The sequence below is a fragment of the Taurulus bubalis genome (assembly GCF_910589615.1).
Source record: "Taurulus bubalis genome assembly, chromosome: 21".
In the NCBI taxonomy this organism is placed as follows: Eukaryota; Metazoa; Chordata; class Actinopteri; order Perciformes; family Cottidae; genus Taurulus; species Taurulus bubalis.
Window position 1 is genome coordinate 2,442,770 of NC_136609.1, and position 18,453 is coordinate 2,461,222.

The following is an 18,453-nucleotide window of genomic DNA, read 5'->3' on the forward strand; positions in this document are numbered from 1 at the left end:
TGTTTGCCGGACTTTTTATGGCAGTTAAAATAAAAATGTAAGACTTCAGTCCTCCACGATGAACCAGATTCCTTCCTGGGAATTTAAAACTATACACTCAAAACCTTTTACGGCCTTGAGTGAAGATAATTAGATTTTGTACATATCCATCTCAAACGATGCATGAAATTTGCAAATTTTTTGAACACCACAAGTCCCAAGATGTGGGAGGGATCTGATGCCTTGCTCAAGGGGAATACAAGTGGAGCAGATGTTTGCCGACTGGGTATCTGGTAGTTTTGGCACCGCCTCATTTTTTATTCCGTTGCGTAACACGCAGCCTTCGCAGCTGCTTCATAAATCTTCCAGGAACCACAGCTGGTGTCATCATGGAGGTCCGCTGGAGAATTAGCCGTCTGCAAATAACGTCTGAATATAAAACCACCCGGCTGGAAAACACTCGGCTGCCCAGGAAAAGCCTGTTGTGTCGTAATAAAGGGGATGTGGAAGGTCCGATGAGGTCGATGCGTTTACTGGGACACGGTCTGCTGGCTCGTCTATGGATTGTAGCTTAAAGGTCACTTTCACACCTGTAGTCAGATCATTTAGTCTGAACCCGAGCTAAACTAATGGGCCTTTGCGTTTTAGCAGAGGTGGAAAAGAGTATTCAGATCCTTTAGTGGAGTGAAAGCACCAGTAGAGGCGTCCTGCAGAGTGGAAAACTCAAAGTCCCCCTGATATTTTGGTGATCTGGGGTCGATGCCCGCCGAGGAACCTGCACCCATGAAGACAAAGGACCGGATGCAGCTCCACGAAGGTTCCTCTCAAGGACAATTGCACATTCCTGCATCAACGAGCGAGATATGGACATCTAGGAAAGGTGGATTCTGACAGCACCATGCATCAAAAAGGCTGTCGGCAAGCGATAGAACATCCCAACAACAAAATGCATCTGGGAGGATGGAGTGCACTGCACCGAAAAAAGGGGGAAATGAAATATTTGTGACCAGCATCCACAGTGTTCCTGAAGAAGATCCCTGAGGAACGCCACACACAACTGCTGAATAAAAAGTACAGCAACGTTAAAATGTATCCCTCGTACAGTCGGGTGGAAAGCCCTTCAATTGGTAATCCTTTAAAAATTACAAAGGACTCGCCGCTTTTTATCTGTTTGGGTCTCCTGATAAAAGCTCTTTTGTATTTGGGTCAAGCTCCGGTCATGTGACGCCCGCAGCCTCGGCGCTGGTGCGGTGGTTTAGTTCATGGTTTCATCTGGTTGCTTATTTCCTACACTGTGAAAATATATAGAACGTTTCCATTCCATCAAAGCGGCCTGAAATCAAAATGTACTCACAGAAATAAACTATTTTTTCAGCCATAATCTAACGCATACAACCTGGGGACCGTCTATACATTACTGCTGTGGCTCAGGCTGCATGAAACTTTAATGATCCCCGAGAGGGGAATTGGCTCCACGCAGCTAATTTTGCAGTGTTAATGAGTGTTGATTTTTCTGCAGCGATTATTCCAAAGTTAATTGGAGAGCCGTTTGTCGGCTTTTAGCGCCGATGCAGCTCTGAGGCGACGGCTCCGGAAAAATATCGTCAAAAAATTGATTTAATTGTGCAAATGTGGAAAAATACTTTGTTTGATCATTTTTTGGAGTCCAGAGCTTCTCAAGCTGTGTAAATTGTTTGGTTTACTCGTTTACGCGTTAAGGTGAGTCAATACTAATCAATGAATATCTTTTTACGGGGATTAATCGTGAAAAACAGGAGAACAATAAAATGCAATCACACATTGGAAGATTCAAATCACTGATTGTAGTGAGGGGGAAAAACCCTGAAGGGTTTATAAAGAAAAAAGGAAAATTATTGGTAACGAGAGAACATAATAAGTTGCATTAAAATATAATAAAAAGAAGAGGTTGGAGATGCATTTGATGCAGTGTGACACATCCAGTACTTTAAAGGACAAACAGTGATCCATTCACACACCATGGGGCTGCAGACTGTCACAGCCTCACTGCTGACGCTGCCTCTTTCTCTCTCTCTCTCTCTCTCCGACATCTCCTCACATCTCCTCAGGGCTTTGCGGAGACGGGACGGCGGCACACAGCGCTCCTTGTTTTCGAGCCCCGGCACGTTTACGGCAACCCTCGAGGGACAAAAGCGGAGCCCGTCACCTCGTGGTGTCTGGGAAAAACGCCGCCATGCCGACACACACAGTGTTTCTCTCTCTTTCTTATCAAGCGTCACCAAACCACAGACCTCTGCGTCTCATTCCTCCCCGCCGTGTCCAATCGCAGCTCGGGCAGTTTGGTTTATCCAGGCTGCATCTGTGATATCCGTGAAATGTTCGGCCTAGTTCTTGCCGCCGCGACACATTTCTCCTCTTTTAAATCGCCATCTTATTGTAGGGGGAATTCACACTCCAAGACGTTGTTGTTCAACATTTTTCCAGGCCAATTTTTGCTGCAAGGAGTTTGGGAATATATGTCTATGGTGCAAAAAAGACACGTCTGACAAAGCAGAAAACGTAATTATGTAGGTTTTTCTATTTCAACAATCATATATAGAGAAAGCATCGGCTACAGTTACTACGCCCACAAGAGACCTGAGCGCCGTGCTTCCTGCTTTTGTTTTGCCATCTCTTGCTCTCTTCTCCTACACATGTAACCCGTAGATGGATTAAAACACTCTGTGTCTCCTTATGCGCCCTAAACGCCCACTTTTGATGGAAAAGCAACAAGTTGAGCTCTTTCTCCGAGGGCTGTCAAAAGGCATTCTGGGAGACGGTGGACGTCGCTAAGTAGATGAGGCAGGTGGAGGTAAACTGGGTTAACGATGAAACTATCAGAGATCTTCCCCTTTGATTTCCACGACTAGCGCTAGCGACTCTGCTGCAGGTCGCTAGCGTGACGCGCAACCTTGAGCATCCGTGAGTCAGCAGCATCATGACCATCATGAGCTCTCTCGCTTATTGGAGATGTGACAGGAAACGGCAGCAGTTCTGTGCCTCGGACATCATCGTGGGTATCGAGCAGCGGTGACATCACTGGACCGAGAGAGACGGTTCAACCCTCAGATTGGGATGCGGCCCTGCAGAGGCGCACGGCTCCATCAATCATCCGCATCGACGGTCGGTAAATTTACGAGGGCGACGCATGTGGTGTTTCTGGCCCTAATAGCCCAAATCAATCCAAGTGTAGGGAGCGCTGACTTGGCCCAGTTGTTGTTGTTTTATTGAGCTTTTCTTTTCCCCCTGCTCTCTTCTGGAAGGCTTTTTTCGCTGAGCATGCATGTTCTTTTTCAGCAGCGCCATGCGTCACATTCAGAGGGACCCGGCTCTTACACCTGCCGTCTGCTGCTGTCGGACACGGGACACACGAGGGATCAGTATCGGATCCCATTTAAGCAGACAGGATCGATATATTTCATGAAATATTAACTTTTTTTAAGTGATGTAGTAGTTAATTGTTTGGGCCACCAGTGCAAGTTCATGCTGTGCAGCTGAGTATTGTTCAAACCGCCAGAGCTTTATTTGATATTGTCTAGAATATTTGTCCATTCATGCTTAAAGAATTATTGAAAAAAGTGTTTTTTGTCAGGCGATTGGCGTTAAATATGCAGCTGGTTAGCTTAGCTTAGCACAAAGATGACTAAATCTGCCTCCAAGCTCTGAAGCTCGCTAACTAACACGTTATAGCTTGTTTATTGACGCCGTACAGCGAGTGTGCCGACCTGCAGCTGGAGGTCACTCTCAATGTCAACCCAAACAACTCTTACGTAAGGCGTGTTGTGACAGCTCCGTAAACGGTTTTGGATCTGATATCGGGGACGCGTTTCACTCTCGATTTCACGGACCGATGGAAATGGCAGCGACGGAGCGTCTCATCTTTCATTTTCGGAGCATCTTTGCTGCGAGCTGTTGTCTCTGCATCTCATCAATCTCGCAGTGTTTTTGCTCGAGACGAGACACGAGACAATCGTCGCCGGGTAGATTTTCCGGTTTTCGAGTCGCCGCATTTCTCCGGCTCTGGCAGTTCCCCCGCTCGCGTCTATCACTCTCCCACTTTTAATGGGCCGAATGAGAGCCGAGTGGCAGAGTGTCGGGGCACAATGGAAGGCCATAAGTGATGCGCTCCATTTAGCATGTCTAATTTGACATTTCTGTGAGGCGAAAGATTTGACGCTTGAGCTGCCGCTTGCATTTTAACCCGGAGAAAGGTAAAGCTACTTGATTATGTTTTCTCTGCTTGTAGTAGTTTGCAACATCGAATGTCTTGCAAGTAAAAGACAATTGCAATCAAGCTGTACGTTGTTATCACCAGGCGCCTCCTGATTTCTGAAATCAGCCCTTCTAGTGTGGATGCTAACTCTGCATGAATGTACTCGTCTTCAAGGCGTCAGAGAACACCACACGTGCATCTCCATCACTGCGAGGGCAATGCATGTGCAGGGAGATGAAGCAGCAGTCGAGGATCCTCGCGTGGGAAATGAGTGAGTTTCCAGCAGCCGGCAGAGCTTTCGAGGCATTACGGATGATCAAGGGGTGACGAAGCAGCTCCTGCGGTGCCAAGCGAAGACCAAAGCGACATAAAGGAAGCCAAACAGCCTCAAACGGCCTAAACTCCACATCAGTCGAGACTTAAAGCGCAATCTGAGGTCCAAAGAGAGATTGCAGATTAAAAGTAAGAGCAGATTCTCTTTTCCTGGACATCATAAGCCTTCAAATAGCAGTGCGCCTCATTCAGAGTCACACAGCCGGAGGTGAGAACATGGCCACTGTCCAGGCATGATGAAGAGCAGGAGAGCAGACCGGCTCCCATGCTGACGGGATGGAGAGCAGCATAAAAATAACAGCGCGAGGAGAGAGGAGACAGACGGAGGCTGCGGCTGCAACCGTCTCTGTATATGTAACACGGATCTGATGTTTATCAAAGGGCGTCAGGAAGTTTATGGCAGCAGGAACAGATCTGACTGTCACTTCGCATCGACGTTCAGCCCTCGGAATATGTCAGTGAGGCATTAATTACATTTTACATAATTTAAAGAGACACCTGGTGGAGCAGGTTACAGCGACGACGACGTGACAAAAAAAACATGAAAGCAAAATGTATGAAAGCCTTTTCTCACAGGATGAATATTAAGAGGGAATATGATTATTTTTTTTATATTTTCTTACACTTTTTGCATCCTTTTTGTGGTGCAGAGTTACGGGAGTCCTGGGAAGTTATTATTCCGAGTTTTAATAGAATTTGGGGTACAAATTCGGGAGGCTCGGCATATCATGGAGACCCATTATAATGAAGTCTCATCTGGAGATAATCCTCGGGATTTGCTGAGTAAATTCGAGTGAATCACAGACTTCATTTATCCTGTGAGCAGGGGCGGGGCCAGAGGGGCGGCATCACGGATGGATCACTGAGAGGGCCGACTGGGTCCAGGCCCACGGTCCATGCACCAGAGCCTCTGTATGAAGTGACTATAAACAGATGCAAGAGGACCACAAAGAGATGCAGAACGACCGAAAAGAGACGCAGAACAACCATAGTGAGACGCAAAGCCCCACAGACGAAAAAGGACCACAAAGAGATGCAAAATTACCACAAACAGACCACGATAAAGCAATAAAGACACAACTGTCAGACACAAAAGCGCCTGCAAAGCATCTGCAGGGGCGACTGTGGCTCAGTGGTTAGCATGCCCATCTTTCAATCAGAGGATTATTGGTTCAAGCTCCGCTAGTCCTAGCTCGTGCGTCCTTGAGCAAGACACTTAACTCCAAATTGCTCTACGGTGTAATGTAACGCCTGCAACGCGCCGCCTGCAACGCGCCGCCTGCAACGCGCCGCCTGCAACGCGCCGCCTGCAACGCTAAATGACCACAAACAACGTGGCCATGTTTTGTGTCTCTTCCAGTCTGGCTCCTGCTGTTATGTAGGCGGGTTCGGGACCTTTTACACGGCTGTATTCAGGGGCCCGTTGTCTTACAATCTGTCCATGACTGTAGACTATTTATAGATTCAAACAGCTGCTATTTTAAATACTATAACTATTAAATATGTGCAGTTATTTCACACGTTTTCCTGTATTTGTGTGCAGAATGTTGGTCCAAAAGCAAACAGAGAGCATGGGTTAGATCCTGGAGAAGATAAGATCCTGATATGAGCTCCAGGAAGAAGTCGGAGGGCCATCACCCCTCCTACTTCTTCCTGGAGAGTGTTAGTAGAGGTGACTGCAGCGTCGTCTGCCTCCTACCTGCTCTTTGACAGACGCCAGGAGGTTGGTGGTGGTGTTGCCGGCGTTCGGCTGGAGGCCGCGGCCGCTCGGCCCCTCTCTGACCACCAGGGGCCCGTCCCCCTCCTCCATCTCCTCCTCCTCCTCCAACTCCCCGCGGTAGTCCAGAGCCGGCTGGCTGCCGAGGCGCCCTCTCTGACCCTGCAGAAGGGACTACAAGCCGGTCAGGACGTGGACAAGGAGGGAACAGAAATATCACCGCCGCGGCCCCCGGGGGCCACCGAGTGGGTCAACATGCAGGTCTACAGGGATCACTGTGTTTCACCTGGGACTCATCCTGGATTCATGGTGACATTCTGGTACAAATGGAGACTCAGTGTGGTTGCTTATTAAACAGTAGTATCAATTCCTGCAGGGATTCATAATAATATCATCATGCTTTCCCATATTTGTATTCTCCTGTAGTATTACGAGTCTCCGGTGACGCATGTTATCGTATATTCCCTCTCAAAGCCTTCAAAGGTGATGCATTGCATGTGCAGGTGAGCATGCACGCTGCACATTTAACAGCATGTCACGTTTTTTTTTTTCTGGCTTCATCCTCATGAGCCTTTTTTTATTTATTTGATATACATACATCACATGCTTACGCGCAGCCTCTCTGTCAAACTTGCGCATCAATCACTCAAGCAATCATCCGGTGGGCCAAGGACGAGGTCACACACACCGACTCACCGGAGACCGGACACCGGAGAGCTGCCTCTCTCTCGTGCCCGAGCCTGTTTCGCACGCGCCGGGCTGCGGCTGTCAGCGGCCAGATGTTGGCGTCAGCAGCAGCAGGCCACAGCTGGCTCGATCCGTCCCGTTACGCGTCCATCCTCCTCCCGCGGGCGGCGTGACAGCTACTACATTTATCCCACGCGCCGTCACGACCAAAATAAACAAAAACAAAAACAGCTAAACAGTCCCGTGCGCGTCCACGCGCTTCCTCGCGTAATATATATATATAGTGCTTCTTCTTCTTCTTTCCTCACGTTTTCCCGGTGTGAGGGTCCAATGCGCCCGTCTGTGCCCCTGACGTCCGCGCGCGGCACCCAGTCACCCGCCCACCAACACGCCCAGCAACTATTAGCGATCAGCGGCGTGACGTCACCATGCGGCTATGGATTGGTTCTCCGATACAGGAAATCGATCCGCAGCCGATGCCGCCGTTGCGGCTGCAGGAGTGAGATGCAGCGCGGCAGCTTTGTGCAACACGGGAGAGAGAGAGAGAGGGAAGGGATGCAGCCTGCAGCGGGCACTGTGCGCGTGCGCGCGCGTGTGTTTCTCTCCTCTACACACAACTGCTGTAGGCCCGACTGGTCCTTATGGGAATTAAATAGGAATTAAATAGTAAACGTGCATGAAGTACGTCAGAGTAAATTATGCATGGGAGCACATTTTGTGCTATGAGTTCAAATGAAAACTTTAAAATAAAACAATGATGCATTTTGTATTTTGCATCCTCACAATTTTTTTTACATGCTTTGATTTTGTCTGCAGTCTTCTGGTTTGTAAAGCACTTTGAGCTGCATTATGTGTATATACGCTTCTATTTAGATAAAGTGCATTGCTTTTGATAATTGCATTTAATTGCTGCAGGGACAGCACACCGTTAAAAGTAATTGCACCAGTTTGCTAAGCTAATTAGCATCTGTAACCATGACAATACACTCCATAAAACAGCACAATAAACACAAGTTAATCAGTGTGAGACACTGAAAGGTCTCACATTTGACCTCTAAAATCTAATAAATTAGGTGGGTATGATATTAGAGTATAACTTCCTTCCTGAATTGTTACATCTGGTAAAAGAAACACAGGACACAAGTACATGCACATGCCCATTTATTGAAATGATAATTGAGAGTCTGTGTGCAGTCATCAAGTAAAAGCAGGGTCTTACATCGAGGTGGATTTCTCCCCACTTCAAACACTTGAGGGATCTTCTGTTTAAAAGCTGCTTTATTCAGTCTCTTCTGGTACATTTGCATTTAAAAATGAACCACTTGCCGATAAAAAAAAATAAGCAAGAGGTCGACACACACAAGCGACAACACTTCAGGGAGGACTCTGCAAAAGTTAAACCACTAACAGTTCCCGCTATTGTTTGTAAACGGAGACGCCACCAACTCGCACTGGGGGAAGGAACACATTTGTAACTGAAGATACTGTACCTGAAAGTCTAACGGTTCAGAAGAAATAAACCGGTTCAAAGCAAACAATATCAAAAAAGATGCCATTCCTCCTACTGCAGAATAAAATCCGTTTACAACACTTTTCAGTACCAGAGATGAATTATGCGTCGCTGCTGACGGGCCTAAACGGGACAGTAGTGTTGAGCATGACACGGCTCTTGTCAGAGTTTTTCAGCGACTTCTTTTCAAACAGTCTGCTACTGCTGCGTCATTTCAGAGGCGCAGGTGATGAATGAGTTGGATTTACGAGGACAAACTCGGAGCGCTTTAATCTCGCTGTTAACACCCAAATAAATCATTCCCATGCTTTTCATTTTTAAAGAGAATTTTCTCCGCCTGACAAATGTCCCCGGAGGATTAGGATTTCAACCGTCACCGTCGGGTTCACAGTTACGGCGAAAAAGAAAATAAGTAGAACTGTTAAATGACACAAAGCTGAACCGTCTATCAAATAAATCAATTTTTTTTAGTCAAAGCACTTCTGCAGCCCCACAAGCAGAGGAGGACGAGTCATTGACCAGCTTCCCGTCTCCTCCGTCCATGAACCTTAACGCAAGACTCCTGCGCTTAACTTGAGGATTTAAGGCAAAATAAAAGCTAACATTTCTTTTAGTGAAACAAAAGTGCTTCAAAAAGGTCTGTTCGCTGTGTTTCTGCAGAGTTCATCAAGTTCAATGTACGGCTTAATTAATTAAAACCGGTTTCCTACTGGTGGAAACCGGTCTAGAGAAACATTTCTAAATCACATTTTCCCCAGTACTTCATAGTGACATCATCAATTAAATAAATGCATACACATGGCAGAAAATAGATGGATGTCACCAATTGAGTTTATCAATACTGACGGCATTTGCTACAAATAAAATGCACCTTTATAATACATTTAGGTTTTGTTACAGAGTAAAATGCAAATTCTTTGTTTGTTTTAAAGAATCAATACAGCAGCTGTCTCCGATTGACAGATTAGTTTTGAGAAGATCGAATACACCTGCAGCAAAAGCTTCTCCGCTGCTTCCAGGTTTGAACCGCAGGAACCGTTTCCCTCACGTGAACGGAGGAAACACCGGAACGGACAAAACGTGCCATAAGATGGAGGGTTTGTTGTGATCCCTAACGTCTCCTACTGGTGTCTACGAAGTAAAAAAAAAAAAAAAAAAACACTGCATGAGCAGGGAAAAACTGCTTGGTTGGCATATTGAGAACTCACTTTAAAAAAACTCGTCTGCCTTAATCTTCACATGGGAATTACACCGACTTGACTTTCAGCTGGGCCGTCTGCTGAAGGTGGCCCCGACCTTTATAATTAATACTTTATCTTGTTGTTGCATGAGCGATGGGTTTAAAAGGCTGACTGGGAAGCAATAACAACACTGGAGGGCTTTAACATAGAGAATAGTCCTAATTTAGTTCATCATTAGCGAGCTTCTGCCCTATTGTGACTGGCGTCAAACACTTGGCACCGTTATCGACTTACTGTTGAGCTTCCTAATAAGGAGAACATTGATCTTGCAGCCGGTGATGGAATCCAAACTCTGCATTTAAATATGAGGTATATTTCTTCTAAATGGGCCTATTGGGCGGAAAGCAGCATCAAACTGCAGCTTGCACATTCAAACGAAGCACGTTTCTTTATTTTTTATGTAAAAAAAACAACCGGTTTGTGGGGGAGTCGTAGAGAAGGGCAACCTTTTGCAGAGCAGCAACCCAAAAAAATAAAAAAAATAATCTTTGGCCCCTTTTAACCAAACAAACCCTGGCATGTGATCGTTTCCACACACACACACACACACACACACACACACACACACACACCTCCAGAAAGCAGGAGGCCTCGATCGAAACAAATAATGTCACGTCACTGGAACCACATTTCATAAGCACAAACACTTTAACTTCACTAACTCGATCTTCATACAACCAGGGAGGGAAACAAAGCCCAGCCACCAGGTGAATCCAAGCTTTCGCTCCACTTTTGGGCTCAAGATCAAACGGGTCGGGGATTTCTCCCTCAACCCGCCGCTCCGGACCCAGAACCGGCCAGTTCCCCGCCCGAGGCACAACTCGTCTTTCAAATCGAGGAACGTCAATACAGAAAAGAAAAAAATACCGCGAGCACCAACACGTCTACTCGAACGAAAATCAGCGTGAACTCTTTTTTACAAATTAAAGCAAATAAATAGGAGGACAGTACCTTTGCATAAACATGAGTACAAAACCTAACAGTCAGTGGATGTACAATAAATGCGAGTGAATCCGAGGGGGCGGGGCGGAGTAGTGTGTTCGTGGAACTGTAGGAACCGTGAACCAGTGTTAGAACCAACCCCCTTTCCCTCAAAGCCAGAACCGGGACGAACTACTCCAGGTCGTCCAGGTCCTCCGTCATGACGGTGCTGGTCTGTTCTGAGGTCACACCTGCAAGGCAACGCAAACATCAGCATCTGGAGGCAGAACAACCGCAAACGCTTTGTGACCCAGAAAAGATAAGACGATATCGTACTTGACGCGTCGTCGTCGTCATTGGAGGACTTCTTCTTCTTGTCGACGTAGCCGTGACTCAGCAGCTTGCTCATGCTGACCGGGGGAGCCTGCTTCTCATGGCACCTGAAGGCGAAGGGGAGACGGCGTTAGGCAAGGAGAGTTTATTTGTAACGCACATTTCAACATAAAAACATCAATATGTTCATTTTAAAACATTAAAAAAACAGCAAAAAATCTCCCACAATCCTCGGCGAGCTCATCTTACACCCTTATGGTGCAGGCACAACTCTTTTTAACCATTAATACTCACGTTCTCTTGTATTTGTTGGTCATGGACAGACCTTCCATGTCATTGGCAACGCCATCAGGAGACATCTGTGGGATGGACACGTGTTATGCTTTCTGCTTATCTGTGGAGCCCTTAACGCAGCAGCCGCTTTATTAGAGCAATAAAATTGGGTCGTTCTGACTTCTGCGCTGCAGAATGTACCCGCTGACGAGCAAGATGAACATGGGGGTGACGGAGGAAAGGATGGAGGATGAAATGTATCATGCAATGGAAAATGATTGAAGAAACTGGCATGAGCAAAAAACTTCTGGATCCCGACATCAAGGCGTTCTTCTACAAGTTAAACTGATTTAAATCTGTCAGGTACCCTGTGTAAAAACTACCAAATGGTTCAACCATTTACTTCAATATGAATACTTTCCTATAGGTGAGAAATATAAACATGTACATAAACATATGTTTTTAAACTAGCTGAAACCTCCTCAGTCTTGATAACACGACTAAGAAAACTTTCCAGTTACTGTGATATAAAAACAAGAACATTGCTTGGTATAAATGTGTGTTTTATCAGGTATTTTCAATACATCACTCTGTACTTACCATAAAACATTTAGAAATATTTCTACCACGGACAGGAAATTAAACCCAAATTAATTTGAACCAAAATGCGACGATGGAGCAAAATTAGGTGAAAAAAAAGGGGAAAGGTGGTGGTGAAGTAAATAATTAAAGGATGGAAGACATCGACACGGTATATAAATGTTTGGGGGTGACTAGTTTGGTCCATTCACCTTCTCTTTATCAGGGGAAATTCTATCATCGTTTTCCCAGGTCGAACTGTTATCAGTCCCAAACGGAGCAGCCAGCAGCTGCACGCTCGCCTTCATGGAGCTGTCGGGAGACGCTGGTTTGCTTCCGCTGTAAGCACAAAACCACGGTGACACAAACGATGGGAAAAGACTGCTCATCACATTCTGGGAGGCCCGGTCGCTCGAGGGTTTCATACGGCGCTTAGGAGGGTTGTGCTTTGTCTTAAAAACCCAGTTTGCTGATAAAATACTTTGATCCAAGTCGATTTTTTGCTTTCTTGAGCTTTATATATATTTAACAATGTTTTATTTTAGGCTCCAGGTTGAGCGCGTGTTGGGAAACGGACTTTAAAAGTTGTTGGGGTTGTTCCGAGTCGCACCACCTCTTTGTTAGAGTTCTCATCTGTGTTTGCTCTCACCCCTTTGACTCTTCACCTCCAAACCAGGTGGGTGGGTTGTAGGCCTTCATGGGTTGGTTGTCGGCATCCGCGGCATGACTCAACAGCCCTGCAGGGAGGCGACACGATGCTTGACATGAAACACGGACGGCAATTATGAAGCACTGTACTGCATCTCACCTCTTAAAGCCCAGTGGGATATTTAACTGCAGGGCCTGAACAATGACTCGCCTACAAAACCAGTTTAAACTCATTATTTCATGCTGACATTTGTCCAACTCCCTGCAAAACAAAAACAACATCCACCTGGAACATTGATGTGGAGGGATAGTACAGGAGACTTAAGAGTGCACCACGAAATATACATCATCCATTTCTTTCCCTTAGATAAGTGTGTGTGACAAACTTAGCAAAACCATGAATAAAATAGCAGATTGGTTAGAAACAAAGCAGGCTTAAATTGGCATTTTTTCGAATGCAGTTTGGCAACAGGAACAATCCCCGTCTGTCTGACTGATAAAACATTTATGTGGAACTCAACATCAAACTTTTCATCGTGCACAACAGAAGTGACCCCGCGGTCCCCGAAAACAGCGACGTCGCCGTTTAAAACAACCAAACAGCGGTTGTTGTTTTCCAAAGTATTTTTGGAATCCCCTCTTTCATGCGGAGGCCACCTGTTCAAGGATTTGCATTTCAAAGAGTTGAACAACAGTGTCAACATCAAGGGAATTACTTTTGTTAGCATTCTGCCATAAAACTGCATGAGGATCTGAACGAAGCTGTGAAGCATCACATCTGGAGTTCAAACCTTTACCTTTGTGTCCGCCTCCCTTTGCGAGCTTGACGTACTCGGAGTCAGATGCAAAGATCCCAACGCGCCTCCCGCTGTTCCTCTCCACCGGGGAGGTTTTGTCGGCAGTCTGGGACAGACCCGGGATCTGGGAGGACGGCCCGGTCGCGTTGTTGGCCACGACCACGGTCTTTATTCCTGCAACGACCTGAGAATTAAGCCCCACCCATTTGCTTTGCAGCTTTGAGTATTCAAAGGCAGCTGTGCAGTGTCTCACCACCGGGCTTGGTCCTCCGATGGTTGGGCACTGCAGCACTCATCTCAGCTGAAGACATTTTACAATCTGACGATTCTTTAAAGTCTGTTAACGACACAGCAACATAACATAAGTTCAAGGCAACCTCACTTATTCACAAGCATATGAAATATGTCTTTAGGCCTAAATTAGTGAGTGCAGCTTTTTTATTCATTTATCTGAACACATCAAAACTCAAAGCACCACTTGTTGGGCTCACACAATGTCAATGTATTACAACAGATGTCCATTTTTTCCTTACTCATCTTCCACCAAAATGGACGGACAGGCACAGTGGCCTAAAACCCATTAAGAGGGACTGAGATTTCTTTTTAGATTTTATTTAATATGATGCAGCATCTGGCCGAATTTACCAAAATAGAAAGAAAGAAAACATTACTAAAATATAGCAAGTCATATTAAACAAATATGAACGGTCGACTAATAGCAATGGCGTCTTATTTCATCGATGTTTCTGATAGGCCTCGTTTCCCTGACTCCCCTTATGACACAGCGGCCCGCCTGCGCGTCTCCATCCACATGGATGCAATGATGGAAATCACACGACCCTCATTTGTGTTTCTATTCTAATAATAATAACCAATAAAACGAGGAATATATCAATAAAAAAATCTATTTGATTAAAAAGTGAGCCGACTATGTAGAGGATGTATACATTGTAAGTGCATCGGCTGATTAAAAAAAATGCATATAATATGAAGAGACATGTAATAAGTATCTTTTTAAAGCGGAATATTTTATTTTGGCTAACAAAGCCATGCTAATATATTTAGCCGCCTAGCTAGATGCCGCAGTGGATTCCCACCGCTAACCTCACTTCTCGCTGCAGTAATGCTCGTTTCACCAACACAACTGACGTTAAAACTCGTAAAAAAAAACAGATACATTACTTACATTATATGGTATTTTTGTTTTGGGTTAAATTACTGAGAGGTTTGATGCAATTAAACGGCGTTAGCTCCCTCCCTTTCTGCAGGCAAAGGCTGGACCGAACTCACTTCCGGTGGCACCTGCTGCCGACTTCCTGTTCGCGAAACAAAGATTGTCTCTATGCAACGAAGGCTGACGTTGTTTTGTAAACTGTGATTTTTACCGTTCGTCATCCGTACCAGGATTCACAGCCAAACCAGATCTTGAAAAAGAATCAGAACGAGAGCTTACCTTGATATTCATGTTGTTGCTACGGACAGAGACGATCTTTGTCCTTCAGAGGAAAATCTGGACCAAAAACTGTTTTAACATTTTAACGTTTACGACAGCTAATTTAATCATCAACATACTTTTATTAGTTTATTATCATTAACTTCACACTTCACAAAAAAATCCATAAACATTTTAATACATTACAATATGTATAACTGTGTTATTCTCACATCTATAATGAATGAGTTAATCATTTATTGACAATTTATTAAGCCTTTAGCTACACCTTAAGTGCTATTCACTAGTTTACTTTTATTAATGCACAATTCTATAAACTAAATAAACAATATTCCATACTGAGGTATGTGTGTGTGTGTGTGTGTGTGTGTGTGTGTGTGTGTGTGTGTGTGTGTGTGTGTGTGTGTGTGTGTGTGTGTGTGTGTGTGTGAGTGTGTGTGTGTGTGTGTTTTAAATGAACTGGACTGTCTGCAAAAAGCAATAAGAAATAAGCAATATTCCATACTGAGGTATATGTGTGTGTGTTTTTTTAAATCTCATTGAAGTGATGTGTCCATGACAAGCTGCAATAAGCAATAAGCAATCATCAAATCCAAACAATCTTTATTATGCTTGAGCAGAATGCATGTAATTAAAATAAACAGTATTCGTAGCATTATATAGTAGTATTATATTAACTCTGTTAAGAACAAAATTCAAATCACTGAACATGCTCGTAATAAGTTCTTTTATAGATATTAAAATGGTTATTTTGATGAACACAGACTGTTTCATTCCAAAATGAGATACACACTTCTTTTTTTTAGGATTCTTGACATTGATTTTTAAATGGGAATGTTTCTAAAAAACATCAATACATTCAGCAACACAGAAAAATAAAACATTTTTGGAATGAAGACCTCAACTCATTCACATTAAGCACAGTGTCATCATCGCATGCAGTAAAACACAGGTTAATGTGTGAGAAATGAATAACTGATATGTTAGGAGAATACTGCTCATTGGACCTCGGTCGTCCCTCAGAAGTCTTTGACGCACTCGGGGCAGACGACGTCCTCTTTGCACGTCAGGAACCCTCGACCCACCAGAGACACGCAGCAGCGCTTGCAGTTGAAGCAGTCGTTGTGCCACTGGCGCTGCTCAAAGGAGATGTACTTGCTGCCTCCGAGACCTGAGAGCAAAGCAACAGAGGAGTCCCATGATCTCTGTAATGTAATAACCCTGTAATTGATGGTGATTGGATACACAGAGGCGAACATATAACAAGTGCAATTTACGATGCGGTTACTTCTCAATATGTAGTTCACGTGGGAATGCAACACGTAATGAGATTTCACTTTTAGCAGAGGACGTCAAATCTAGTGACCAGATTTATTTCAACAAACATTAGGCGCCCCTGTGTGAAGCTTTACCGCTGATCGGGGTGGTGCAGTAGGCGCACTTCTTGGCAAACAGGTTGCAGAAGCAGTCCAGGCAGTAGGCGAAGTCGTCCCGGGAGGTGAAGCGCTGGCCGGCCAGCTGCTGCTTGCAGCCGATGCACACGAAGCACTCCTTGTGCCACGGCTGGTCCCGGTAGTTCACTCCTCCAGTGGTGATGGGCTGAAAGATTCAGGACATGTGGTGTGAATACCTAGTAGAGTATGCTTAGACTTAATTAAGTATCAACTACGTGCGATTGAGACATCTAAACATGTTTGTGTTTAGGCCTCTGCTCGAAAATTGCATGCCCAAACTAAAAAGGGTGCATCTCAGCAACCACTAGGGCTATTTTAATAATGTTGGTGTTATAATAAAAGAGTATATGTGAGATTTTGTTCAGATGTGTAAATATCAGTCTGTTTGTTACTGGTTAAGAGTAAATGAAGATGTGATTTATACAGTTTTTATAGCAATATCTACCATAGATATTGCTTATTGGTGATATATTTTAAGAGTCTTCTTTCCTCCTGTCTTCTCTTAACTGCATCAGTGTTTTTGACGTCCAGCTGCATAAGAAACACGTGTTCTTGTGTTTGAATATTCCACTCAATGGAAGCATCATAGTACCAGAGTGTCCATAACTTTAAAGCTACCCCAGAGGACTTATAGGGAAAATTAATCCTGGTTAACTTAAGCTCTTAAATACCACTCAAACTGAATATTAATCTCTCCCGGAGGAAAGAGTTGCTTATTAGAGACCATTAAGCAACAATGAAACTCGTTGCATTTGAAGAAAACCATTGATTTATGAGCTACTTTTACCTTCTTGCAGTGGACGCACTGCATGGCGAACTGCTTCTCGTAGCAGGGCAGGCAGTAGTTGTTGGCGTCCTTCTTGATGAAGCTCTTGGTGCCAATGGGCTGCTGGCAACGGTTGCAGGCGAAGCAATTCTCATGCCAACTGTTGCCCCTGTGCTCCATCTTCTTGGAGCCTGGTGGGTGGAGAGAGAGAGAGAGAGAGTGGGAGGGAAGGAGAAGGAGAGAGATCAATAACTAAAAGCACAGTGGGAGCTTCTACCGGCATTCGGATCAGCCTCAACCAATTAAAGCTAATTTGCTAAAGTCATGTGAGCTCTGAAGGGAGAGTAAAATCAAAAAGGCTTCTAAAGCGCCTCGTGGCTTTTGCAGAGTAGTCGTTTCTAACCTGATTGAATTCATGAAAAATAATCAGGAGCGCAGAACCCTGACAGAAAACAGGAAAGGCCTCCTCACCCGGCATGATGGTCTTCAGGCACGCATGGCACTTGGAAGAGTACTCGCTGCTGTAGCACTCGATGCACATCGGCACCTCGTCCTTGGTGGCGAACGGCCGGTCCACCAGAGATCGCTCGCACTTGGAGCAGAGGAAGCATTCGCTGTGCCAGTGGCGGCCTTTGTACGACAGATCCTGCAGAGACGATGGAAAGGGTGTCGGTTCAGTTAGAAATCGGAGGGATTTGGATGTTTCTGGTCGACGGAGACATTTAAAACGTCAGTGAAACCCTCAAACACCTCGACATGAGAGCATCTCTGTTCCAGCCTCCATGCTGGTTGATATGTGATGCATGTTTGGAGTCGGGTGACAAAATTTCAGGGTTTCTGCCAGCAGGAATGGTGGAATGAGCTCTCCATTGACATCAGGATAGCAGAAAGTCTCTACATCTTCCATCGCAAACTGAAAACACATCTTTTCCGACTATACCTTGAATTAAGAAAGTAGCAGCACTTAAATGTCTCTTACTGATAGCACTTTATAGTTTGGCTTTCTTGAAGAAATTGTACTTTCTTGATTCTTGTTGTTCTGAGTTTGTACTCGTGGTTGAATGCATTTATCGTAAGTCGCTCTGGATAAAAGCGTCAGCCACATGAAATGTAATAAGGAATGGTGAAATAAGGGTGAGGAAAGAAGAAGAGTTTGACCTTGCTGGTGCAGCTAATGAGCTTCTTGCAGACTTCACAGCTGCTGGAGAAAAGCTCCTCGTAGCACTTCACACAGAACGGGCTGTCGTCCTTCAGGATGTACTTCTGCCCATACAGAGAGTTTGTACACTCTGTGCAGTCGTAGCGCTCAGCCATTATGACTGAATGTCCTCTCTGGGTCTTCTGTCCTGGAAGATAAAGGATAAAGACTTTGAAAAGCAGCCCTCGAGATGATGTAATTGTAACATAAACTTAGTCAACTTTGAAACTGGGATTGGATTTCTGTAACTGAGCCGGATCCTTTGTACGAAAGCACACACGAAAGCACGAAAGCAAACACATAATCCGATAAATTAGACCATCATGCCTTCAA

At 44.9% G+C, this 18,453-nt stretch overlaps 3 protein-coding genes across 3 annotated transcripts in view; all 3 read right to left on the bottom strand.

Annotated features, from left to right (window-relative positions):
• Positions 1–6,353, bottom strand: part of LOC306753071 (plakophilin-4-like) — a gene marked incomplete at both ends in the record, with an annotated part of 28,203 nt that extends 21,850 nt beyond the window's left edge. The window contains one exon of the mRNA XM_079236905.1: positions 6,243–6,353. Within this exon, the coding sequence (XP_079093031.1) occupies positions 6,243–6,353 (111 nt within the window). The remainder of the gene's footprint in view (positions 1–6,242) is intronic.
• A 4,359-nt stretch (positions 6,354–10,712) lies between these two features.
• cUnh7orf57 (chromosome Un C7orf57 homolog) lies at positions 10,713–13,560 on the bottom strand (the record flags this gene model as incomplete). Its single annotated transcript, XM_079236550.1, has 7 exons — positions 10,713–10,870; positions 10,956–11,059; positions 11,247–11,311; positions 12,017–12,143; positions 12,454–12,541; positions 13,250–13,423; positions 13,503–13,560. 7 exons carry the CDS (start codon positions 13,558–13,560, stop codon positions 10,812–10,814), a joined length of 675 nt encoding a protein of 224 aa, XP_079092676.1. The 3' UTR covers positions 10,713–10,811.
• A 2,161-nt stretch (positions 13,561–15,721) lies between these two features.
• Positions 15,722–18,236, bottom strand: LOC306753169 (four and a half LIM domains protein 2-like; the record flags this gene model as incomplete). Its single annotated transcript, XM_079237025.1, has 5 exons — positions 15,722–15,873; positions 16,115–16,301; positions 16,944–17,113; positions 17,394–17,568; positions 18,081–18,236. 5 exons carry the CDS (start codon positions 18,234–18,236, stop codon positions 15,722–15,724), a joined length of 840 nt encoding a protein of 279 aa, XP_079093151.1.
• Positions 18,237–18,453: the final 217 nt, after the last annotated feature.